We start from the raw sequence: 27,289 nt of genomic DNA, 5'->3' as shown, positions 1-27,289 counted from the left end.
CGTTTCCGGGTTGGAGGCGGGGAGCGGTGCCGGAAGTACTCGGGGAGGGCCGAGCAGTCGGACCGGCTGCTGAGACGAACGCTTCACTGGGGCAGTCTCCGCATATCATGGGGAGATAGACGCTGCTGCCTGTGAGTCTTGGGCCCTGGCAGTTGAGGAAGAAGAGCGGGAGGAGGGTGTCAGGACCCAGACCCACAGTGGGTCAGTGTTTGAAGAACCAGGTTGTGGAGGAGACTGGGCTGTGTGAGGAATCATGCTCTTGGGACGGGAATGAGGGATCGGGACTCGGAGAAGACGCGGCTGTGGGGACCCGGGCTCCAGACGGGACTTAGGGAACGGGGACGGATGTGAGTTCTCAGGCATCTGAGGGAAAGCGGTCTGAGAGGGACGAGATTGTGAGGACTCTCGCTCTTAAGAGGTTAGGGTAGGAAGGGAACGGGTGTGAAGACACGGGCTCCTGAGGTAAAAGCGGAGCGGTAAGGACTTGTGCTTCGTAAGAGGCAGAAGCGGGACAGTGAAGACCCAGGCTCCTAAGGATTCACAAACTGGGCAGCGAAGAACCTCTCAGGTTCCTGAGAGCCAGGAGCAATAAGAGAACACTCGGGTTTGGGAAGGAGCAGGAGCGGTCAGTGAATACCGGCTTCTGTGGGGACGGGATCGGGGCTGGAGACTCCGAAGTACCCGAGGGAACAGAGCTGTGAGGATCCGAGCTTCTAAAAGCGGAGCATATAAGGGGCCATGGCAGTGAGATCAGCCTCCAAGGGAAAGAGAGTTTGGAAAAGATTTTTTTCGCATATTCTCAGAATCCAGAGTAGTAAAGGATGTATTCAGGGGAAGACGACGACTGCTTCGCGCTGCCTAGTTGGCTTTTGGCAGGCTTTTTCTTGTGTCAGATACTTATCTAGGAAGCCCACATGCAAGCATCTTCATTTTCTGCTTCATTCTTGAGAAGCTCTGCTGTGAAGTTGAAGCAGTTTGAACTCAGTACTGTACTTGATAAGTACTTTAAATCCCATTCCACTCCTGATTGAGCACAGCTCTCTGCATCTCTCAAGTAAAAAAGAACATCAGAGATGGAAGGGTCCGAAAAGATCATCGTGTTTAAACTCCTGTTTTACGTGTAAGGAGGCTAAGGTCCAAAGAGGGCTTAGGTTCACAGTGAGGCAAAGATTAATTAGATCATAATTTTGATACAATTCCTTCCTTTGTGGAGCAAATAGGAGATGCTTGATTAATATTGTTCCAGAGTCTTTGCTCTAACGTCAAACTCAAATTACAGATTCTAATACTTCTTTTTGACTTTGGTTACCGAATTGACACTGATATAGTGAATGTCACTTACCAGGTAGGAAACCTTTAAATGAAGCCTCCTCCCCCAACAAATACAGTAAGCCATTTAGAAAGCTGTAGATAAGTAAATTGTATACTGTATTTTTAGCATAAGCATTTTCAGGGTTTCGCAGGTTTGGGTCCAGACCACTGCAATAAAGCGAATATAGCAATAAAGCGCGTCAAAAGAACTTTTTTGTTTCCCAGTATATATAAAGGTTATGTTCATACTGTAGTTTCTTAAGTGTGCAATAGCACAGTTAAAACAGTGTATATATCTTAATTTAAAAAGTTTTATTGCTGAAAAAGTGCTTACTATCATCTGAACTTTCAGCAAGTTGTAATCACTGATTACAGATTGCCATAACAAATATAATAATAATGAAAAAGTTGAAGTATTAGGACAATTACTAAAATAAGACACAAAGTAAGCAAATGCTTTTGGAAAAATGGCACCAATAGACTTGCTTGATGCAGGGTTGCTACAAACCTTCCGTTTGTAAAAAATGCAGTATCTGCAAAGCGCAATAAAGCAGTGCAATAAAAGGAGGTGTGCCTATACAGGAGATGGCTGCTTTTAGATAAGAATGGTAGGGTGACTTGGACCAGTCACTTCTCTTCAATAATATCTTTTACTGAAACCCATTTAAACAAACCAGGCACCATTGTAAGCACTTTCAAGTATAATATTATTAAATTATCACTTAACAGCCCCATAAGTTAGATATTGTTAGTCCCATTGTACAGATAAGGAAATCCATTCAGAGAGGTTAAGTACCTTGCCTGAAATCACATTGTACTAAGTGGCCCTGCCCCAGTCAAACCCAGTTTTGTGTTTGACTAAAACTTTTTTCCTACTTGTTTAAGTGGATTCCTTTCCATGTTTCAGTTTACGCATCAGCAAAATAGAATAGTCATACAAGCATACCTTTGAAGAAAAGCACCCCCTCCTCCTTAACTCCTCTTAATGTCAAGTACTAAAACTTTGTAGAGTACTTAGATGTGAGGTATTTGAGGAGGACTAAGTTCCTATGTTTTGAAAGAAGCAGAGATAATCAAGATAAAAAACAGGACCTGAATAGAACTTTTTTTCACAATAGAACTTTTCCTCAAATTTAATTCTAAAGTTAGGAGGCAGAGACCAATCTGAAAACCAAGGGTTTAAATTGGATTAACTTTACAATGAATTGTAATATGAACTTGATGATAGAAAGTGGGCTTCCTTAGTTGAAACTACTATTTTTTCCCAATATTTTTTGCAAGTGCCTAACACTGCACTGTATGCAAGTAATCAAAACTTACACCAAATTACGAGGTAAAGCATGCCCATGCCACTATTTCAAAGTACATTACAGTCTGCACAGTGAAACAGGTGTATTGGAGGAAGAAGAAAATCTTTGAAATCTGTACATAGGGATTAATTTAAAATAAAATCTTACATAATTGTTAGAACTGGAAAGGGACTTTAGAATTTGCCTGGGTACCACTCCTAATTATAGATGTAATTAAATGAAACCCTAGTCAAAGGTTGCTCACATAACTCAGTAGCGTGAGGGTGGCAGTCAGCGCTCCTGACTTGGGTCTTCCCTGTGCCACAGTACCTCTCATCAGCCTCCTGCTGGCCATTTGTTACTACCATTTTTTCAATCCACTGTTCTTTTTTAAATGTCTGCAGTCAAAAGAATGGTTATAGGATGCTGCCAACACAGCAGGATGGGAGAAACCTTTAACACACTGATTTTTAGAACTAAGGCTTAGAAGAGGAGAGCATAATAACAGCAAACATGTTAATGTATATTAAACATGTACCATACACTCTTCTAAATGCTTTAGATATATAAACTTAGTTGTCACAGCACTCCCATGGGGTATGCTGTGTGATTAACTCCATTTTCCAGATGAGGAAATTGAAGCATAAACAGATTAGATAATGAAAAGCTAGTAAGTGGCAGAGTTGGTACTTGAACTCGGACACTGCCACCAGAGTCCAGGCCCTTGACATTGTTCTGTACTACCTTTCTGTTAAGTCAAAACCACCTAAAAGAAGATCAATCTAGTAAAAAACTAATGGAAAAAGTCCCACATTTCTATTGCTCTCAAGTCTCACAGACTACAATAAAGTGATTATTTTTGGTTTATTTAGGCTGGGAAATATGAGCTCATTTAGATACATCTAGAAGCCAGTGAAGAGAAAAACACAAATATCTTGTACAAAAACAACCCCTTCATTAAGTTATCCACTGCAGTGATAAGGCTTTCAGGCCATCATTTGGTAGTCCCCTTCACTCCAGTATTTTGTTTAAATAATAAACATTTAGAGGTAAAAGCATTTTAAGATAATCTAGTCTTCTATTACCCTATTCTCATCACTTAAAAAAAAATCTGTTAATGAAAGAGGCCCAGACAATGTGACGGTCTTATTACTACAAGGTCTTCCCTGGTTTCCTACCCTCTGAAAAATCAGATCCTCTTACTACAATAATAGGCTTGCAACTGGATTTCTCTTTGAGATACAAGGTCGTTAAAAGGAAAAGCATTAGGGCTTGTCATCCTTAGCCTGTCAACCACAGTTTAAATGTAACTGCTGCCGGAAAGAAAGCTAGACTTGGTATTTAATTGAACTCCCAGCCACACAATTTTTTGTAATAGGATTATTAAGTAATTTCTACTGCAGATCACAAGGGCATGGACTTTCTGACTTACTTTATGAATCCCATAGCACATGATTTTGACTATGCTAGTAAGGGTTTATTTCGTATTACAGTTGTTCTCTCAAACCGTCTCACACTTAATGCCTACAGTAGTATATCCCTAACTCTTGGCATTCTAAGGAAGTGAGTTAGAAATTTGACTAGTCCAGAGGCAACCATGGTATATTACATAATGGAAATCAGGTTATTTATGGTCACTTTATTCCATTGTTCTTGATCAGCATCATCCACAATTAAGCTTGATGAAAGTTGTCAGTAAACAAGTAATTTGGGTGTTGGATCATTGGCCATTCTGATCAGGTTGTGCTGTTTTGTTTTTTTTTACCTTATTTTTAAATTTATATACCATAAAATTCACTCTTTTGGGTGTACAGTTCTATGAGTTATGACAAATACACACTGTCATGTAAGCACCATACATGTTACCTAACATGTTACACAGTCCTCAAAATTTCGCTCATGCCGCTCTTTTGTAGTCAGATCCTCCTCACCTTAGCCCCTGGCAACCACTCATCTGTTCTCCATCCACATAGCTTTGCATTTTCCAGACTGTCATATAAATGGAATCATACAATAAGTAGCCTTTGAGTCTTGCCTCACTTACTTAGCATAATGCACTGGAGATTATTCGTGTTGTTGCACATATCAGTAGCCCTTCCCTTCCACTGCTGAGTAGTATTCCAGTATATAGATACACCTGTTATTTGTTTATCCATTCACCACTTGAAGACATCTGGATTATTTCCAGTTTGGGGCAATTATGAATAATATAAACATTCACATACTGACTTTTATGTGAATATAAGTTTTCATTTCTCTAGGGTAAATACCTAGGAGTGGGATTGCTGGTGGTCATATGTAAGTGTATACTTAACTTTATATGAAATTGCCAAACTGTTTTCCAAAGAGACTGCACCATTTTACATTCACACCAGAAATGTATGAGGCTTTTAGTTGCTCCAGCACTGGTCTGTTTATTTTTTTTAATTTTAGTTATTCTAATTGTATTTAGTTGTGTCTCATTGTGTTTTTAATTTGCATTTCCCCAGTGACGGATGATGCTGAACATCTTTTCATGTGTTTATTTGCCATCCATCTATCTTCTTTGGTGAGGCACCTGTTCAGATCTTTTGCTCATTTTTTAATTGGGTTTGTTTTCTTGTTGAATTTTGAGAGTTCTTTATATATCCTAGATACAAGTTGTCAGGTATGTGATGTATACATATTTTTTATTAGTCTGTGACTTGTCTTTTTCTTTTGCAAAGCATTAAGTCCACTTTATCGATTTCTTTTTTGTGTGTGTATTGTGCTTTTTGGGCTTTTGATGTTGTATAACAACTCTACCTGACCCAAAGCCACGAGGATTTTCTCTTATGTTTTCTTCTAAATGTTTTACAGTTTCACATTTTCACATTTAAGTCTGTGATTGGTTTTGAATTAATTTTTGTATAGGTGACTGAGATACAGTCAAGGGTCATTTTTGTAGCTCCTCCTATATTTTCTGTTACATTTTAAAAACAGGAGCCAGTATTTCTTCAGAGGAAACAAAACAAATAGTTCATTTTAATTTTTTTCATAGGTAACATATCGACATAGTACAGAATTTGGTATACAATGGAAAATAAGTCTTCTCCCTTTTCCTCCGTCCCTTAGGCCATCCAGATACTACCATTCCCTTCCCCAAAACAACCACTGTTATTAGTTTCTTATGTATCTTTCCAGGAATAATTTATGCATTTATAATTATGTCTGTTTATGATAACAAACTGTTCGCACTGTTCTATAACTTGCATTTTCAATGAACAGTGTATCTTGGAGGTCATTTCATGACCTTCCTCATTTTTTAAAAACATTTCTTGAGCTATCCACATATATAATTCACCAATTTAAAGTGTACAATTCACTGGATTTTTTTTTTGTATATTCAGAGTTGTGCAACCATCACCAGAATCTAATTTTAGGTTATTTTTGTCACCCCCTAAAGGAAACCCCATCCTCACTAGCAGGCAATTCCTATTTGTCTCCCCCACTTTCCAGCCTCAGCAATCACTAACCCACTTTCTGTCTCTATAGATTTGTCTATTCTGGACATTTCATGTAAATGGAATTACACAATGTATCCCCTTTTATGATTGGTTTCTTTTACCTGGCATGCTATTTTCATGAGTCCCATTCTTTTTTCAGTGTATTCCATTATATAGTTACACCCCAATTTATTTAACTACATCACTTTTTTTTTTCTCCCTCAGGAATTTTTTTAAAATTAATTTATTATTTTTATTTTGGTATCATTAATATACAGTTACATGAGCAACATTGTGGTTACTAGATTCCCCCCATTATCAAGTCACCACCCCCCACCCCATTAGAGTCACTGTCCATCAGCGTAGTAAGATGCTACAGTCACTACTTGTCTTCTCTGTGCTATACTGCCTTCCCCTTGCCACCCCACACATTATGTGTGCTAATCATAATGCCCCTTATTCCCCTTCTCCCTCCCTTCCCACACACCTCTGCAGTCCCTTTCCCTTTGGCAACTGTTAGTCCATTCTTGGGTTCTGTGAGTCTGCTGCTGCTTTGTTCCTTCAGGTTTTGCTTTGTTCTTATGCTCCACAGATGAGTGAAATCATTTGGTAATTGTCTTTGTCCGCCTGGCTTATTTCATTGAGCATAATACCCTCTAGCTCCATCCATGTTGTTGCAAATGGTAGGATTTGTTTTCTTCTTATGGCTGAATAATATTCCATTGTGTACTTGTGTCACCTCTTTATCCATTCATCTACTGATGGACACTTAGGTTGCTTCCATTTCTTGACTATTGTAACTAGTGCTGCAATAAACATAGGGGTGCATATGTCTTTTTGAAACTGGGCTCCTGCATTCTTAGGGTAAATTCCTAGGACTGGAATTCCTGGGTCAAATGGTATTTCTATTTTTAGTTTTTTTTTTTTGAGAGGGCATCTCTCATATTTATTGATCAAATGGTTGTTAACAACAATAAAATTCTGTATAGGGGACTCAATGCACAATCATTAATCAACCCCAAGCCTAATTCTCAACAGTCTCCAATCTTCTGAAGCATAACGAACAAGTTCTTAAACATGGTCAACAAGTTCTTACATAGTGAATAAGTTCTTACATGGTGAACAGTGCAAGGGCAGTCATATCACCAAAACTTTCGGTTTTGATCACACATCATGAACTATAAACAATCAAGTCAGATATGATTATTCATTTGATTTTTATACTTGATTTATATGTGAATCCCACATTTCTGCCTTATTTTTTTTTTTTAATAAAATGCTGAAGTGGTAGGTAGATGCAAGATAAAGGTAGAAAACATAATTTAGTGCTGTAAGAGGGCAAATGTAGATGATCAGGTCTATGCCTATAGACTAAGTATTAATCCAAGCTAGACAAGGGCAACAAAACATCCATGGATGCAGAAGATTTCTCTCAAAACAGGTGGGGTGAGGTTCTAAGCCTCACCTCTGTTGATCCCCAATTTCTCACCTGATGGCCCCCCTGCGACTGTGCCTGTCTTAGGTTGTTCCTCCCTTGAGGAATCTTACCCTTCTCTGGCTAACCAGTCATCTTCCGGGGCCATACAGGGAGATGTAAAGTTGGTAAGTGAGAGAGAAGCAATATTCTTTGAAAATGTTAGCTTTTTACTTCTTTGCAGATTTATGCCCTGTGGCTTCTATGCCCAGCATTTGTCTTGAGGTATCTTTACCACTTGGAAGAATTATGATACTCGGTAATTTTCTATATGAGGCACGAATTCTACTAAAGGGTTGTAATTAGGAAGGAAGAAGAAAAGCTATAGAAGTAGCAGATGGAAGAAAACATGGGAAGATTGATTATTTCTTTGACATAACTTCTTTAACTACATCACTTTTGATTGACATTTAGGTTGAAATTCCTGGTATGTATAATACTCTACTCAATTACGAGTTCAACTATAATTTAAATTGCTAAAAGTGGAACTATGGAATCCAAACAACTTACACTTTTCTAATTTTGGTAAACACTGCCAAGTAGCCTGTTATAGAGATCTCTAACTAATTTATATTCCCCCTACTCCAGCAACATATGAAATGACTATTTCTCCATAAAATTTTCAAGCACAGTATGTATAAAACTTTTTCATTATTGTCAAGTGTGGAATAAATAGTATCTTGTTGTTTTTATTTGCATTTTTATTATCAATGAAAATAGGGACCATTTCATTATTTTAAGAACCCTTTGAGTTTCTTTTTCTTGACCATTATATTTTGCAGTTTTTCTTCTGGATGGATGGATACTTATTGATTTGTAGGTATTTTTAATATATAAGTGAAATTAGTCCTTTCATATATATTGTATATATTTTTGCTAGTTTGTCTTTTGTCCTTCAACTTTATTATGTTTGTTGCCATGCATTTATATTTATATAATTGAACATGTCAGTTTTTTATGGCTCCTGAGCTTTGGGTCATCTTTAGGAGGGCTTTATTTTTTCTTGAGAATTTTTTTCCCCACTTAAAAATAATTCAGATAATTATACATTTCTATAATTATAAAAAATAATACAGAGAGATCCCTTATACACTTAACCCAGTTTTCCCCAATGGTAACATTTTGTAAAACTATTGTGTAATATGAGGATCAGGATATTGACATTGGTACAACCCAACAATCTTAATCAGATTTCCCCAGTTTTATTTGTACTTGTTTGTGTGTGTATGTGCATGTGTGTTTATGTATTAAATCCTATACAATTTAATCACTTTTATAGGTTCATTTACCCATCACCACAGTCAGGATACTGAATGATTACATCACAAGGGTCCCTCATATTGCCCTTTTATAACGCATCTCCCTCCCACCAATCCACAACAGCCTCACTAATCTGCCCCCTTATTTCTAAAATTCTGTCATTTCAAAAATGTTAGGTAAATGTTATATAAACATACTCTTTTTGGATTGGCGTTTGCTCAGCATAATTCCCCAGAGGTTTATCCAAGTTGTTTTATGTATTAATAGTTTCTTTTTGTTACTAATATTCCATGATACAGACATACCACAGTTTGTTTAACTGTTCACCTGTTGAAAGATACCTGAGCTGATTGCATTTTTTGACTATTAAAAATAAAGTTGCTGTGAACATTCACATACAGGTTTTTGTGTGAAAGTAAGTTTTCATTTCTTTGTGATAAATGCCTATGACTACAGTTGTTAGGTCATACAGTAGCACATTTAGATTTTTTTTCATATCAATTTTATTGAGGTATTAAAATTTGCATACAATAAAATGTATACATTGCAACTGTACAGTTCAATGAGTTTTGGTAAATGTATGCAGCTGTGTAAACATCACCTACTCAAGATACATAGAGAACATTTATATCACCTCAGAAACTTTCCCCATGTCTCTCTACAGTCACTCTCAGCTCCAACTAACACTAGACATTAGTTTTTAGATAATTAGTGATTAGAATTTCATATAAATGGAATCATACAGTATGTATTCTTTTGAGACTGTTTTGGCTTATTTTTTCCACTTAAATATTTTAAGGTTCATCCCTATTGTTTTGTGTATTAGTGATTTATTTTTCTATTTTTTAATAAATCATGTCTTAGAACAGTTTTAGATTTGTAGAAAAATTTTTGGAAGCTTGTACAGAGTTCCCGTATACCCTGCACCCACTCTCTCCATTATTAACATCTATGGTGGAATGGTACCTTTGTTAAAACTCATGAACCAACATTGATACATTATTATTAATTGAAGTCCATAGTTTATTCAGATCTTAAGTTTTTCCATTTAGTCTTCATCTGTCTTTAGGCTGTTCTGTGACAGTACATATTTAGATTTTTAGGAAACTGCAAACCATTTTACAAATGGCTGTCCCATTTACATTCCCACTAGCAGTGTATGAGTGATCTGCTTTCTCTGCATCCTTGTCAGCATTTGGTGTTGTCACTTTTTAATTTTACCCATTCTGATGTGTGTAGTTACATCTTATTTTAGTTTTAATTTGCCTTTCTTTGATGACTAATGATGTTGGATATCTTTTCATGTATTTATTTGTCATTTGTATATCCTCTTTGGTGAAATATCTGGTCATGTCTTTTGTCCATTTTCTAATTTAATTACTTTAAAAATTGTTGAATTTTGAGAGTTCTTTATACATTATATACAGTCTTTTGTTGAATTTGTAGTTTGTAAATATTTTCTCCCAGTTTGTAGCTTGTCTTTGCCTGCTTTCCACATAGGCTTTCATAGAGGAAACTTTTTAAATTTGATAAGAGCCAGTTTATTAGTTTTTCCTTTTATTAGTCATTCTTTTGGTGTCAAGTAAAGTCTCTGCCTTTCTACAGCCCAGGTTTTCTCCTAAAAGTTTTATAGTTATACATTTTACATTTAACTCAATGATCCATTTTGAGTTAATTTTTGTGTAAACTGTGAGGGTTAGGTTTCAGAGTAATTTTTGTAAATCTCTTGTATTTTATCTAGTATATGATTTTATATTTAAAATTTAAATATCTGATCCATCTGGAATGGTGGAGTGTATGAAGAAAGAAGTGTATATACCTCTTCTCATCCCAGATAGACCAAATATTTAAATTTTGAACTTGAAAATAGATGTTTTCCAGATGTACTCAGTCATATGCCACCACTTACTCAATAATTATCTCTTCCATATTGGTATATACTATGAGCATTAGTATATAGGTTTGTGTGGACCACAAGTTTTCATTTTTCTGAGATAAATGCCTAGGAGTGCAAACTTATACCTATTTGGGGGATTTGATTTATTTTCCTTAATCATGGTATAGTTTACATACAATAAAATATACAGGTCTTAAGATGGCCAACATCCAAAAGACAAACAACAACAAATGCTAGTGAGGATGCAGAGAAAGGGGAACCCTCCTACACTGCTGGTGGGAATGTAAATTAGTTCAACCATTGTGGACCGCAGTATGGAGGTTCCTCAAAAAACTAAAAATAGAAATACCATTTGACCTAGAAATTCCACTCCTAGGAATTTACCCGAAGAAAACAAGATCCCTGATTCAAAAAAACATATGCACCCCTATATTTATCGCAACACTATTTACAATAGCCAAGATATGGAAACAACCTAAGTATCCGTCAATAGATGAATAGATAAAGGAGATGTGGTACATATACACTATGGAATATTATTCAGCCATAAGAAGAAAACAAATCCTACCATTTGCAACAACATTGATGGAGCTAGAGGGTATTATGCTCAGTGAAATAAGCCAGGCGGAGAAAGACAAGTGCCAAACGATTTCCCTCATTTGTGGAGTATAACAACAAAGCAAAACTGGAGGAACAAAACAGCAGCAGACTCACAGACTCGAAGAATGGACTAGCAGTCACCAAAGGGAAGGGGTTGGGAGGGCAGGGAGAAGGGGATGAAGGGGCATTATGACAAGCACACATAATGTAGATAGTTCATGGGGAAGGCAGTATAGCACAGAGAAGACAAGTAGTGAGTGACTCTATAGCATCTTAGTACACTGATGGACAGTGATTGCAATGGGGTGGGGAGGACTTGATAATATGGGTGAATGTAGTAACCACACGTTGCTCATGTGAAACCTTTATAAGATTGTATATCAATGGTACTTTAATTAAAATTAATTAATTAGTAATTAAAATTTTCTATAACTGAAAGCACAGTATCTGAAAAAAATGTACTAGATGATTTTTAAAGCCAGTTGGGAATGACAGAAAAAAAATGACAGAAAAAAAAACTTGAAGATACTTATTTAAAAAAAAATGTACAGGTCTTAAAAATTCAGTGTGATGAGTTTGACAGTTGTATAAACCCATGTAATCCTCACCCATCCCAGTATGTTATCCGGTGAAATAAAGAAACAATCTAGGACACTAAGGGCAATGTCAGTCTGGTAATGGGTGTCTGGTTATCATCTGCTTTGTTTTGTTTTGTTCTAATAGAAGAAGTAGTTCACTTGCCCAGAATTACTAAAAATGCAGAAGTATTGTTTCATTCTCAACAAGATCAATGAGTACAGTAAATTGCCATCTAGTAGTCTTAGGGAGAAACTTTGGTTTTTCTTACATTATACAGAGTCCACTTATTCACAAAAGTAACTGATCTGATTAATAGCCATTTGGAGCTATTCTTTAAGATTAATTATTATTTGATATGTGATTATTCATATTTGTATTATGAAGATAGACTATATTTTTTGTCTCCAGGCCTTATCACAATAATTCCCATTATTCCAAAATCTCTATTGTAAAAAAAGGCTTCCACTTATTTTGAGCAATACTCAGTACTATTTGGGAAGTTCCTTGAAGGTTGAGAATGTTATTTGAGAGGTAAGGTATAGTATATTCGGTGTGGTGAACATACTGATAATGTTTAATAAAGCTTTTTTTCATAGAACTTGCTCTGGGAAAATAGTTTGCTTTTATAACATTAGAGCAACTATTACCATGTTAACATATTTTCCTACTCTGATTTTCCCATAGGTAATATTTGTGGGTAAGGGGAAAGGAGATATGGACCACATATGGTTAAAAAAAACAAGTGATCCTGATGCTCTGTTGTCCCCCTCAGCTGGCTCTTGGTCATTTAACCAGTGTGTAGTTAGTTGCTTTTATTAAGGGTAAACCAGGAGAAGGTGATTGTTCATATTAGAGAGTTAGACAGCTTGTGGAAGGAACTCAGCAGTAAAGGCAAGAGCAGAATAGGTGCAGATACTCACTTCGGTTGCTAAGCTTTACCAAGTTCTGAAACCCATTGCCATGATTCCTGCAGGTTCAGATTCCACAGTTTCCACCAATAAAGTGTTTCATATGCAGTTAGTTTATCCCTAACGATAGAATATTCATTTTATTGGATGAAAGTCTCTGTTACTATTATCATCATTAATTAATTTTCAAAATCATATGTGAAAGGGTTGGAGACATTTGTCTTGGCACCCTGTATGAATAAGGAGAAATGTTTCTCCACATCCAGTTTGCCTGGATCCTGGTTGACGAAGATGTACCAGGCTTTGCAACTGAAGTGGTTCTGTGGCAAGATTGGTGCTTGATGCCAGTTGTTCATTTACAGGTAGCTTTTGAAAATGGCTGCCTCTCATTTCACCGGGCTCACGGCTGTTGCTGATGTTATTAAAGATCTAGACACTCAGATAGCTGTAAGTAAGCTCCTTGAGGCCACTGCGGGCGAAACTTGGTGAATGTGCTCGTGAAATTGATGACACCAAAGCTTGTGTCCATGGTCAACATCAAGGCTCTAAAATTTAGGAGTCTTGGCTACTCCAGGCTAGGGACTCTGCATGTACTTCAAGATTGCTAACACTGAGAGAAAATGTGTTCTTGATGAGAAAGAAGAGCTTACACTAACAATTGCTAAAACTTATGTGTGTTAGACATAGCCCTGACATAGACTTTAGCATGTTTTGAAATGCCGAAAAGAGCTAATCTATTTTCTGAGGTTTTGTGAATGAGTTTTAAGTATGTGACTATGCCATAATTTACTTGAATTTAACAGTATTTGATGGTCAAAAATAATGCATGTAGTACTTAACCATATTCTGTTTTTACAAAGTCTTTAAAAGTGTTCTAATCATCCTTACTAATTTTTATACATAAGATTCCTCTTTTCATTTACTTTCTTCCCATATTTCAATTTTGTTGACTATTTCATTTAGCTTTTGGAGAAGAGATGTTTTCTAAATACCAGGTGAGAGCAACAAGGATTCTTCATTCCCTCCATTTTTAATGTGCAGGTGTCAAATGGTCACTATCTCAGATGTACTGAAGACTCTTCAAAGTCTGATGGACCTCATATAATTTTACTTTTAAAACTCACCATTTGTTACAGGTGGTTCTGGAGCTAATTCTCTTGTTTTCCTTCTACAGTTGATTGGCCTCGGTCCTCACAGCTCCAAAAAGAAACAAGATCTTGATAAGCTCTATGAGCTGAAATCCAAAGCTCGGCAGATTATGAACCAGTTTGGCCCCTCAGCCCTAATCAACCTTTCCAATTTCTCATCCATAAAACCGGAGCCAGCCAGCACCCCTCCACAAGGCTCCATGGCCAATAGCACGACAGTGGTAAAAATTCCAGGCACTCCTGGGACAGGAGGGCGTCTCAGCCCTGAAAACAATCAGGTATCATCCTCCTCCTTTTTCCTCTCTGTAGGTACCTCTCATCTGTTATCATATCAGTAGTACTTCGAGAGATATCTGTCTCAGATGCTGCCTTTTCTCTCAGCTGAAAAACAAGGTCTTTTCCCTCCTTTGGATTTCTGAAGTTCTTTATTGATTATTATGCACAATGTTTATCCAATTTTACTCTGTAGTATATGTGGGTACACATAGGCATATATATATATATATGCACAATACATACATAGCCATATATACACACACTAACGTCACCTTGCCTATGACAAGTTTTCATATATATGTGCTATGTAATTATTAAATAAAGTAAAATAATTAATGGATTCACCATTCATTATTTTTGTAATAAACGTACTGTTGCCTCCAGTCTTCTAGTTCATCCAGCTGCTGCTATTACTAATCTTCTGCAGTGATTCTAAAATCTGACACCCTCTTTCTACCCATGATCCCTCTAGAGCCCCAAGAAATAAGAAATAAGTGTAATTTCATTATTATACAGAAATAATAAATGGCCTATAATTATACACTACCCAAAAATAACTGATTAGCATTTTAATGTATGTCTCTTTATCTTTTTTTAAAGGCATATATATGTGACATGACATTTCCTTTATGAAAGAGGGATAATAGTTGTACACATTTATACAAATATTTAGTTTTACAGAAATGAACACATGTTCCCTACCCTGAGGGAGCTTTCAGCCTACTAAGTCAAAAATAGGCAAGGTTATAAATATACACCATGACAGAAGGGCACACACAGTAGAGCAGAGGTCAAAGGAGGAAGTGGTTCCTTTAACCTGAGTTAGCTGAGTGAAGCATCATGAGCTGAGCAGGTAGGAAGAAAAGTGGAAGAGCATGGTCAGTGGCACCAGGGGCATTAGTACAATTCATGGTGGTCAGAAAATCACAAATTATTCAGTGTAGAGGGAAGGTAAGGCACAGTGAGAAAAAGAGATGAGGCTGAAATAAACTAATGAGATGAGAGATGTTGGCCTCTTTTCCAAACTGCCCTTCCTGCTTCTCCCTCGACTACTTCCGTCTTGAGATTGTAGTCTTGTTGCGATGCCACCAGGTAGGCCTGACTTAATTCTTTGGAAAGTAGAAACTAAACCAAACAAATTGATAGCCTTTCTTTATTACAGAGTAATGAGTTTTGTTTCCTCAATAGTTGGCTGAAAAATCTTCTCCCAATTAATTTTAGGTATTGACCAAGAAGAAATTACAAGACTTAGTAAGAGAAGTGGATCCAAATGAGCAGTTGGATGAAGATGTGGAGGAGGTAAGGTGGGGTTGGAATCCCAGAGATGTGTCCCCCTTAGAGCTAGTATAGAATAACAGTTAAAAGCACATACTTTACAGGCAGACAAATCTGAATTGGAATCTTGGCTCTGCCACTTACCAGCTTTGTAGCTGTGGATGAGTCATGTGTGCTTTCTGAGACTCAGCTTCCTCCTGTGTTGATAGGGTCTGACATTATTTACCTACATGGTTATTGTGGGGGTCCCAGGGAATAACTTAAATATAGATCACCTAGCAGAATGCCATGTACTTGGTACCTAGCAGCTATTGTTACTTTGGCTTGTCAAAAAGGGCATAGTCTGTTGGTCATAGAGAATCCCTATCCATTTTAGTTGTTTCTCTAATATTCCTTTCTATTTCCAAGTAATTAAGTTACTTAAACAGATATTCTTTGATTTGTTAGTTTTATAATAGTCTGTTGACTTCCTGTAGATTAGAATTTTGTTAAAACACTCATACACATGCCAAATACTTTCCTTTTCCTCATTTCTCCAACATTGTTTTGTCACAATTTTTAGATAACTCAGAAATCAGTGTTTATATTATGCTAATTATTTAAATATCGTTCCCCACTGAGCCAAGTCATGTCTATGATTACCTTTCCTTGTACAACTTCTTACTTGAACTTAATAATTGACTCATTTTTATTTACTTAGTTTTCCTTTTATCCTTTTTATTCTGCTTCTGCTGTCAGCTCTCTTATATCCCTAACAACATTATTTTCCAGTGGAAAAATAATCTATTGATTTGGATTGTGTCCTGTTTGTCCATCCATGTCATTGCTACCCCCACACCCCTTTGGAGATTTCAGTCCCAAAAACCTCCATCCTTTTCTGGTCTGATTAATTTTAGGCCACTTATACAAACTGCTCCTGGGTCTTCCTTTTCTTCTTTTGCTCTTTTGAGTTCTTGTTTCCTAGATCCTATATCCTCTTCTTACTTTACTCCTTTTTGTTAGAGCACTTTTTTTGTTACTTCATACAAAAGGATAGCTGAGAGGTAAATGTCTGAAATATCTACCTTCTAACCTCACACTTAATTTTTAGTTGGCTGGGTTTAGAATTCTGTTTTGGAAGTCATTTTTTTCCCTTCAGTTGTGAAGGCATTACTCCATTGTCTTTAAAAATCTCCTGTTAAGAAATCCTACTCCATATATTTAGATATGCCAAACCATATCTATAATGCTGTTATATTTAATTTTTTACATACCACAGCAACATGTAGACTGCTCAAAATATGTCTTTTTTGATCATTAAGTTTCAGGTGTTAAATCTCTATTAAAAATCTACTATTTAAAATAAAAAAAAAAGAAATCTTACCCTATTCTAATGCCATTTCTTTTTAGAGTCTTACCTTTTTCCTGTTCTGAATTTTCATATGAACCATAGTGTGTGTGTCTTTTTTCATTTGTTGGGCTGAGTTCTTGGAAGCTTCTTTTATCCTAGTGACCTGAGTGCCTCAGTTCTAGGATGATTTTGTGTATTTTGGGTTTTGTTTTTTGGCTTTTGCTAAGGAATATGTAACAATAGGGAAAGGTAACAAAAACAATATAACTCCATTATTATTATTATTTTTTAACCAGAGGGAAAACATTTGCCCTCTTTGTGTGTGTGTGGTTTTTTGATGTAGCAATTTTACTGAGAGATAATGTATATACCATAAAACTCACCCATTTGAAATATACTGTTCAGTGGTGGTTTTTTTAGTACATTCACAAAGTTGTGTGACTCTCAACACAGTCAATTTTAGAACATTTTCATTACCCTCAACAGAAACCCATACCCATTAGTAGTCATGCCCCATTTTTCCCCAATCCACAACCCTAGGCAACTGACTATTAACCTTCTTCCTGTCTCTATACATTTGCCTATTCTGGACATTTCAAATAAATGGAGTCATATTTGTAACTGGCTTCTTTCACTCAGCATAATGATTTTAAAGTTCATCCAGGTTGTAGCAGGTATCAGTACTTCATTTCTGTTTATGACTGTATGGATGTACCATATTTTGCTTATCCACTCATCAGCTGATAGACATTTGGGTCATGTCATTTTTTTGGCTATTATGAATAATGTTCTCATGAACATTCATATGCAAATTTCTTTTTTTTTTTCCTTTCCCTTTTTTTTTTTCATTTGTATACAAACTTTTGTGTGGACATATCATATGTTTTCATTTCCTTGGGTACATGGCTTAGGAGTGGAATTGCTGGGTCATATGGTAACTCTGTTTTTCCTTTGAAGAACAGCATGTTTTTCCAAAGTTCTGCACCTTTTTACATTCCTACCAGCAGTGTATGAAGGTTCCATTTTCTTATATTAATTTTTTTGATTATTTATTTTTGCTTTTTCTTTCTGGAATGATAATTGACTGGATATTGGATCTTCTGCATTACTGTCCCATTTTTCATTTCTTGGTAATTCTAAGTTCTACTGCTGGGGAGATTTTCCTTAGTTTATTTTCTTAACCTTTCAACTTTTCTTTTTATGTATAAAAATTTTAATTTTTTGTTGACTGGTCCTCCCCCAACCCCCCCAAGCCATTCTGTTCTTATTTTATAGTTGGAATATCTTCTCTTTCTCTCTGAGGAATTACATTTTTGAATCTTCTTTTCGCTGCTCTGTCTCTGTTTCCTCTGTGTCCTTTTTTCACCGTTGATTTGTTTCTTTTCTTTTTAGTGTTAGAGATTTTCTTCATGTTTGCTGACCCTGGCTATCCATTCTTAAAGGATGAGCCACTAAAAAGCTGATTTGAAATAGAACTTACTGACTGATGGGCTTCATCTCGTAGTGTACTGGTAAATGTCGAACAATTAACTGTGGAAGGAATACATATAAATGGCTTTCGTGAGTTGTCTTGGCTATCTCTATCCAGCATACCACTGGCATCACTTCAGAATAGGTTGTTCACATGTCAACGTTCTTATTGGGGAGTCCCTAAATGTCAGTATCTGTAAGTCTTTTCTCTGGAGTCATTTAGTATCTCCAGAGAAAAATCCTCCCATATCCTATCTGGATGATTTATCCCTAGCTTCTAACATTTGGCGGTGAGATAAGAGACTGGGGTTGTGTCTCTCCCCAACCTCTGCTGTGTCTGCTGTTTTAAACCAGAGCCACTCCCATTCACTTTCTCTGGAGAATAAACCGACTGTGTTCTGGGTCATGTGTGTGTAGTGAGAAGGCACTTGGCAGCTTTTGGAGTCAGGTGCTACTCAGTATATAGACACATAATAATTACAATTCTGCAGTTTTAAGTCCCATGCTTCCAGTCTTCTGTGATAAATGTCTCTTCCAACTCCTGGAACTCTTAGGCTTTGCAAAGGGTAAATCAGTTCCATTCTCACTGGTGTCCACTCTGTAGGCACTTGTTTTGTACCTTCTGTCTGCTAGGTCAGTTCCCACTCTTCCTTTGTTCTCTTTGGCAAAAACATAATTGAAAAGTTTATTGGAATCTCTTGTCCATTAAGGCTTTTCTCTCCTGTTCTTGTTGCCTTTGGGTGTAGGTGTCTTTTTTTTCCCCTTCATTATTTTAGTGCATTTATGGAGGAAGGGGTCATTTTTTGGTGTTGACCTGCCCTATTTAATCAGAAATAATTCCTTTAGATGGTATCCATTTAGTTCCATAGGAGAGATGTTAATGTGTTAATGGTGTAGTAGGACAAGGAATGGGAATGTCTTTGTCTGTGATTGTAATTGTCTTTTATTTATTGATCAGCAGATAAATCCATGGGGAATGTATTAACTAATTAAAATTTCATTTTTTTCCTATAGGCTTTTAGCTTCAGAGTTCTGATTTTGCTATTCACAAAGTCTAGGTATAATTGGTAATGAAGTGTAATGAACCCAGAATTTGGACTCAGAACCTTGAGGTTGAATCCTCCAGGATTGGTTCTACTGCTTAGCAGCTACATGGCCATTTGCAAGTTAGTCTCCTTGAGTCTTAGCATCCTCCTCTGTAGAAGGAGGATAAAATCCATGCCACATTTTTTTCCACAGGGTTATTATAAAAACTATGTGAGCAAGTGGAGATAAAAATGCTGTGAGGGACTGAATGAGAAAGTATAATGGTTTGCTTTTGTTTTCCCACCTAATTCAGAAGAAAATAGCAGAGTGAGGGGTTGCGCTGGTTGAAAGTGCAGAAAGGAACATCCTCAGAAACACTCAACCTGGTTAGTGAGTTGTACTCAACTTTGTTAATGAGTTGAAGTGCTTCTGTTGTTGCCCTCACTCCTCCTCCTCACCCAAGTGCTGATTCCAGGCTTTCTCATACCAAGCCTGACTAAATACATGGTTGAACCAGATACAGTTGTCCCAGCAACAGAGGCCTACTCTGTCAATGTCATGGTTACTCTCCTCCACTGTTGTCTTCTCTAGATGCTGCTGCAGATTGCTGATGATTTTATTGAGAGTGTGGTGACAGCAGCCTGCCAGCTTGCCCGGCATCGCAAATCCAGCACCCTGGAGGTGAAGGATGTCCAGCTGCATCTAGGTATGTGGTCTTGTTTCTCCTTGAGGTATCCACACTATGGCTCCTTCAGGCCCACGAGGGAAAGTGTAGTCAGAAATCTTCACAGCAGGATCACTTTTGGGCTCTGGGATATACATATTTATTCAGTAGCAGCACTACATAGAGAAGAAAAATCCATCCATTGTAGAGGGAAGGAGCCCAAGCACTGGGGTTGCCACTTTCTAAATGTATCACCTTATCCTTCCTACTTAGTTTCTTATAGACCCTGTTTCCTCATTTGTAAAGTGGAGATCATAATATCCTCCTTACAGGGTAATTGTAAGAATTATGGATTATCTTTGTAATGTGACTGGCACGGGGCCTGGCACAAACAAGAGCTTAGTAAATGTAACTATTGTAACTGGTGGTGTTTTTCTTCCAGTTTTTAGCCTGTTTATGCATTTTTCTCAAGAAAATTTTAATCAGAATGTACATATAATTTTGTGTCCTGTTTTTCTACTCAATAGATGCTAAATTCAAGCTTGGGTTTTTCTGGGAGGTACTTATCTAACGCTGATAACCGTAATTACTTGGGAAATGAATAAGCCTCTCTGTGCATTGATTACAATGTGATCAAAATAAAATGAACAATCTATGAATACAAAAACAGTCAGGCCAAGTGAATGAGGCAGAAGATATTAGAGATTCAGTGCAGAGCAGCCTATGACTGATTACTGAAAGGCTTCCTTCCCAGTGTCAGGAATATTGCCTGGGGAAGCACTGGTAGTCTAGGTGGAGAAAATAATACTCTTCTGGTTAGTGTTGCTGGTATTAACAGCAGAAGACAGATACTCTATCTATTTTTGGGTAACAAACTACCCCCAAACTGTGGCTGAAAGCAGTAACAGCTGTTTATTTTGCTCATAACTCTGGGGATTGACTGGGCCTTGCTAGGCAGCTTTGCTAAGGGTCTCTCATGTAGTTAAAGTCAGGTGGTGGCTGGGGTTGAAATCGTTCGGAAGGAAGGCATGTTAGTCTCCTAGGGATGCTGGAACAAAGTGCCACAAGCTGGGTAGTTTAAAACATCAAAATTTAAAACCACAATAAGACATCACCTCACACCAGTCAGAACGGCCACCATCTAAAAGACATGAAATAACAAGTGGTGATGAGGATATGGACAAAAGGGAACCCTTCTATGCTGTTGGTGGGAATGTCAGTTGGTGCAGCCACTGTGAAAAGCAGTATGGAGGTTCCTCAGAAACCTAAAAATAGAAATACCATAGGACCCAGTAGTTCCGCTTCTAGGAATTTACCCAAAGAAAACAAAATGCCTGATTCGAAAAGATATATGCACTACTGTGTTTCTTGCTGCATTATCTACAATAGCCAAGATACAGAAGCAATCAAGGTGTCCATCAATAGATGAATGGATAAAGAAGAGGTGGTACATATACACAATGGAATACTATTCAGCCATAATGAAGAAAGAAATCCTGCCATTTGCGACAGCATGGATGGACCTAGAGGGTATTATGCTAAGTGAAATAAGCCAGGCATTCACTTATAAGAAGACAGTCCAATATCAAAATAGACAAAGAAATTGAACAGCCAGTTCTTAAAAGAAGATATATGAATGCATAATAAGCATAGGAAAAAATAAAAAATAAAGAAATAAGCCAGGCGAAGAAAGACAAATACCATATGATTTCACTTACTTGCAGAATATAAAAACAAAACAAAATGAACAAAACGGCAGTAGACTCATAGACACTCAAGTGACTGGTGGTTATTATGGGGGCAGGGGATAAAGGGGCACAAAAATTGTCAATCATAGTGTAAGTTGGTCATGAGGATAGTAGTACAGCATGGAGAATATAGCCAATGATTCTGTAACATCTTCCTATGTTGACAGATAGTAACTGCACTAGTTGGGGTGTGAGGATTTAATATTATGGGTAACTGTTGAACCACTGTGCTGTATACTTGAAACCAATATAAGATTGTATATCAACAATACTTCAATAAAACAACAACAAAAATGTATTCTCTCACAGTTCTGGAGACCAAAAGTCTAAAGTCAGTGTATCAGCAGGGCCATCCGCTCTCCAGTGCTTCTGTTGAATCTTTCCTTGCCTCTTTCTAGCTTCTGGTGGTGGCCAGCAATTCTTGGCATTCTCTGGCTTAGCTGCATCACTCATATATGCCTTGAGCTTCATGTCACCTCCCCGTGTGCCTCGCTCGGTGTCTCTTATCCTTTTTTTATAGGATGCCAGTCATGCTGGATTAAGGGCCCACCCTGCTCCTGTATGATCTCATCTTAATCAATTACATACACAACAACCCTATTTCCGGTACATTTTGAGGTACTGGGGCTTAGGACTGAAGCATATCTTTTCGAGGGACACAGTTCCGTCCATAACAGAGTTTTATCATGTCCATGTCTGATGCGTGGGCTAGAAACAATCAAAAATCTGGGACTCCACAGTTCTCTCTGTCTCTCTCTGTCTTTCTCTGTCTCTGTGGTCTCTCTACATGGTCTCATCATGTGCAGTCGCAGGATAGCTGGATGCCTTACATGGCAGTCAAAGGCCCCCTGAGTGAGTGTCCCATAACCACCTGGCAGAAACTTCATGGCCTGTTCTAACCCAGTCTCTGAAGTCACACGGCATCACTTCTACAGAATTCTTTGAGGCAATCACAGTGACCTCTCCGGGTTCAAGGGGAGGGAACGTGGACTCTACTTTTTAATGGGAGAAGTATGAAGGAATTTGAAGACACATTTTAGAACCACCACAACACAAATTCAGAGAGACAGAAAGTAGAATGGTGGTTACCAGGGGCTGGAGGGTGGGAATGGGGAGTTATTTAATGTGTACAGAGTTTCGGTTTGGAATGATTGAAAAAAATGGGAGATGAATGGTTGTACAACAGTGTGAATGTGCTTAATGCTACTGACCTATACACTTAAAAATGGTTAAAATTGTAAATTTTATGTATATAAAAATACAATTTTATGTATATATTTACCACACACACTAAACACAACAGATTTTAGTATTTTGAGAATTTTGCATTCTATTTTTAAAATATTTTATATTCTAATTATTAAATAAAATTGGGATGTTGGTTTGTTCATTAATGGTTAAGAAATAATTCTCACATAGATTAGGATTCTTAAAAGTCTATGTGATCAGAATGGCTTCTGTAGCAGGCCTAATGGCAGCTGAATCATAATCAGAAGGTTGCTTGGAGCACATGGGATAGAGCATGGGGAATTAGGGAACCTGCGGTTAAAGGCACTAGGCCATCTAGGCGTGCTGCACACACAACCCTCCCACTAAGACAGGCTTGCCAATGGAGCTACAAACTCTTGATGCCTCTCTTGTGGACAGGCTGGGATGGGTACTGTCGGTGCTCACTTCTGACCCAATTTTCTATACTTTATAGTTGAATAACCTCCCCTTCTGACTGCCGTAGTCTTTCTTTAGAAATGTGAAAGTTAAATGAGATGACATACATGGAATGCTTTGCACACTGCTGTGCCATACCAGGCATTTCACTATGTGTTTATTCATTACATGGCCATTGCTGCTATTATATTATATAAAATACAAATACACACATATGCAAATATATTGCTACACATACTTACATATGTGCATTCATGCCTGGTAGCTGCTCTTTCTTCAGAGTGGCTTTTCCATATCCATATCCTGATCTGCTTTGTGTTGATGGTAAAGTTTAATTCCCAGAGAATAAACTTAGTGTCACTTTCCAATACTGACAACAAATATTCCTAGTAGAAGGCCTCAGATGTTTTTATTTTCAATGAAATATTGGAAGAGAACTATATGTAAAATTATTCTAGAGCCAAACGTGAATCTTTTGTTTTCTCAATACTTACTGTGCATTAGAAACACAGTATAACTATGACATAACTAATATTCAGTTTAAATGCCTCCTGGGATAAAATGAATTTGAGAAACAAGTGTTTTCAGTACTTTAGGAGAATGTGATCAAGGAATCCCTGTGTAGCTCCTTTTGAGTAGACTCCCTGAACAATCTTGTGTGAGTATGATTTGTTACTATTTGGTGTGCTGAAAGTGCAGTACACACTTTCATTCGTGGGTTTAGGGGCCCATGTGGCTATGCCAGTTACTGACAAAGCAGGATAAACAAAATCTATGCCCTCTGTGACAGTCTTATGGGATGACCGTACCCCGTGGCCCAGACACATGGAGCTGGGGTATGAACATACCTGTGCCCACATCGGCTTGGGGACTGCATTGTGTCACTGAATGCTCTCAGCCACCCAACAAGGTGGTTATTACTGTTTCTCCCACCGTGTAAAAGATGAAGGAACTGAGACCCAGTGTCATACAGCCCCACAGTGAAGCAGCAGAGCTAGAACGCAGCTCTTAACTCAGAGTGCTAGGAATGCCTTTCTGGTCCTGCTCTTCCTCTGGGTCTGAGAGGAGTTCCTTTGAACAGAGGAGTCAGACAACTGAAGAAATAGATGACTTCCCTTTTCTGTAGTGCAGCGTGGAAACTTTAAGACTTAGCACCCATGGCTTTGACTCATTTAAGCCATTGTCTTTGCCAGCAGGTCAAATGGTGTCTTACAGCCCTGGAGGTACCACACGCAAGTCCCGGTTTGTATCCCATGGGTTCCTCTGCAGGGTTACTGTTCAGAAGTGCGACTGACTGCTCAGATTAGTCCTCCCGACCCCTGTGGGAGGGTCACACTATGCCCCGATGCTGCCTTCCCTGTCCCCTTACCTCTGTGCTGGCCTCTTCCTTGCAGAACGCCAGTGGAACATGTGGATCCCCGGATTTGGCTCAGAAGAGATCCGACCCTACAAAAAAGCTTGCACCACAGAAGCTCACAAACAGGTGAGGAGCTCTCAGAGCCCCAGGGCAGCCAGAGCTGATCTCTTGAGCTGTGTCTCAGCTGCTGTCACTGCAGTTGTCACAGGTCCCACACAGCAAGCTCCACTCTCGACCAAAGATCAGAGAGGGCATGGGGGAGTGGGGCTGCACTGGAGATCAGTCAGATATTTCCATGGCACTTTGCTATTCCCACATGGGGTCTCAGTTTTTCCTCTGGGCTCTGATGGGCATCACTTAGAGCTGTTGATTCTAGGTTCTTCTAGTATGGTTGAACCTTGCCCCTTCCACATCACCTAATGAATGTGTCCTTCATTATTACTGATTTGAACATCATATTTGGACGGCCCTTTAACTAGAGCACAGTTTAAGGAAATATGGTGCACTTGTGCTGGGTGGGGGTGAGCACCCAAAGGCCTCTGCCAGGCATTCCAGCCTCTGTCCCAGCTTAACCTTTGTTCTTTGTCCTTCTCACTGCAGAATTGAGGAGGTCACTGTGAGAATCTGACCACTGTGCTGTGGAACAGGTTGTCCCTGTCATTGGTCAATGTAATGGCAATGTTGGCCTCTCTTTGAACAGTCTTAATTGGTTACTCTGATTTGAAAAGTGATCCTTTTCAAAGTTTGACGACCACCATTGGGTGGTCCTGGCTGACTTGCCCTTGCTTTTACATAGCCTGGGATTTCTGGAGTGGGTATGTTAACAAAACTGACAGAGGAAGCCCTATAGGGAAGCCACCATTGGCCTAAATCGAAGCATCAGTGTTCTTCAGAAGGGAGTCCCTCCAAACAATGGATGGCTGTTTTGGCTCTGCTCTCAAATTACCCACTTTTCAGCCCTATTTATTTATCAACAAGTATCTTAAGGTTAGAACAATCTCTTGGTCAAAAAGAGTAAGCAAAACAAGTCAGTAATTTGGCCAGTGGTTGGTAATAGTAAAATGTGAAACCCTTGGTTTGAATGTTTCCCTGATGGATTGTGGTGGAAGTCTTTAGGGTCATTTTCCTTCATTGTAGGTCATCAAGTGTGAAACTTCAGCTCCTTTAATGTGTGGTAATAGGCTTAAAACAGAAACTCCCCTTCCCTGTTTTCTCCATCATCAAATAGATCATGGTGGGAATCCTAGAGAACATGCTTTGATGGCCTGTCCCCCAAGTCCCCAAAAGCCAAGAGCTGTCACCTTATCCACTTTTAATTTTGTGTCCTGCCTGTCTAGAGCACTTTGGGTCTTTTAATATCTCCTAGGGTCCCCTGCAGACTGTCCTCAGGCTAGAAGGAGCCTGCTGAGCTGGCCTGTGCCTGCCAGCCACATATGAATGTCCCAGAAAGTTCTTGACTCTAACCTGTGTAATTGCTTATTTCTCTCTTCAGAGAATGGCATTGATCCGGAAAACAACGAAGAAATAACACACGGGAAGGTCAGGGAATGGACAACAATGTATTTGGAGATACTTGAGCTGAGACCTCAGCCATCTCATTCTTGGATTTTTTTTTTAATGCTTTACAGAGAAGCATATATTTTTTATTAACAGTGCAGCAATATCTATAATGACTGAGAGGATCTGCCAAAAGAATAAAGCCTCCTACCCCAACTCCGTCCCATTTTCCCTGCCGTCTCAAAGAGGAGCAGTGTATCTGCCAGAGAAGATTTTATTTGTGGTTTATTATATAAGTGATTGAATATGGGACAAAAACAAAGCATTATGGTCTTGTTTGGTGAGACAGTATTAGCAGGATTTGTAGAGGTTTTTGTTTCCTCCCTTCCCCTTTTCCCTGTACTTTGTAATGTCAGTGTTTATATGAATATGACTTTCATTTGCTTTTCCAGAATAAAAAAGTTATTAATCGAAAGACAGGGTGCATGGCTCACAGCCTTTGAAATGCCAGAGTAAGGATGACAAACAAGGCTGGATAGCAGCACCATCTCTAGTCAGCAGGTGGCAGCACCATTATTTGTTTCTGTGAGGAAAAAAACCCAGGGATTTTTCCATTGTATTACTCCGAGGGAGGGCCCTTTCATCCTTAGAGGTAAGGCAGTTTCTCAGCCATAACAGTGGGGCAGGGTGACCTTCCCTCATGAGCCCCAAACTGAAGAGGCATGCTGGTGTTGGCAAAGCCTTTTTTGGCTGGTTCTGGAACTCCTGGAGTTCATCCTTGGCCCTAAGAAAGGGTGGTAGGGAAAGGCCTGTCTGTTCTTAGTTGCTGGTATTGCTGATCCTGGTATTTTCACCATCGTGAAGAGGAAACCAGACCTCTTGAGATGTCAGGATCATGACCCTCAGTGGCACCTAGCATTATCCTGTCCTGTGCCCAGCATAGCCCTTGAGGATCGTGAGGGTTCTGTGGGCTCCACGAGGCATGGCTATTCCCCTCAGGGATCACCAGCACAGGCGCAGCCACCTTGCCCTGCTTTGGTCCTCTGCCCCC

The 27,289-nt window shown here is 38.4% G+C and overlaps 1 protein-coding gene across 2 annotated transcripts; it reads left to right on the top strand.

Annotated features, from left to right (window-relative positions):
- Positions 1-26,713, top strand: TAF12 (TATA-box binding protein associated factor 12). Of its 2 annotated transcripts, XM_036914995.2 has the most exons (7): positions 1-131; positions 13,145-13,229; positions 13,957-14,208; positions 15,428-15,505; positions 19,899-20,013; positions 24,779-24,867; positions 26,234-26,713. In XM_036914995.2, exons 2-7 carry the CDS (start codon positions 13,158-13,160, stop codon positions 26,267-26,269), a joined length of 642 nt encoding a protein of 213 aa, XP_036770890.1. In that variant the 5' UTR covers positions 1-131; positions 13,145-13,157; the 3' UTR covers positions 26,270-26,713. The 2 variants fall into 2 exon arrangements, with proteins under 2 accessions (XP_036770890.1, XP_036770891.1); XM_036914996.2 differs by lacking the exon at positions 13,145-13,229 and having other exon boundaries at positions 5-131.
- The last annotated feature ends 576 nt before the right edge of the window (positions 26,714-27,289 follow it).

This window comes from Manis pentadactyla, chromosome 4, assembly GCF_030020395.1.
Source record: "Manis pentadactyla isolate mManPen7 chromosome 4, mManPen7.hap1, whole genome shotgun sequence".
Classification (NCBI taxonomy): domain Eukaryota; kingdom Metazoa; phylum Chordata; class Mammalia; order Pholidota; family Manidae; genus Manis; species Manis pentadactyla.
The sequence above is the reverse complement of the archived record's forward strand: the minus strand, read 5'-3'. Positions and strand labels throughout refer to the sequence as shown.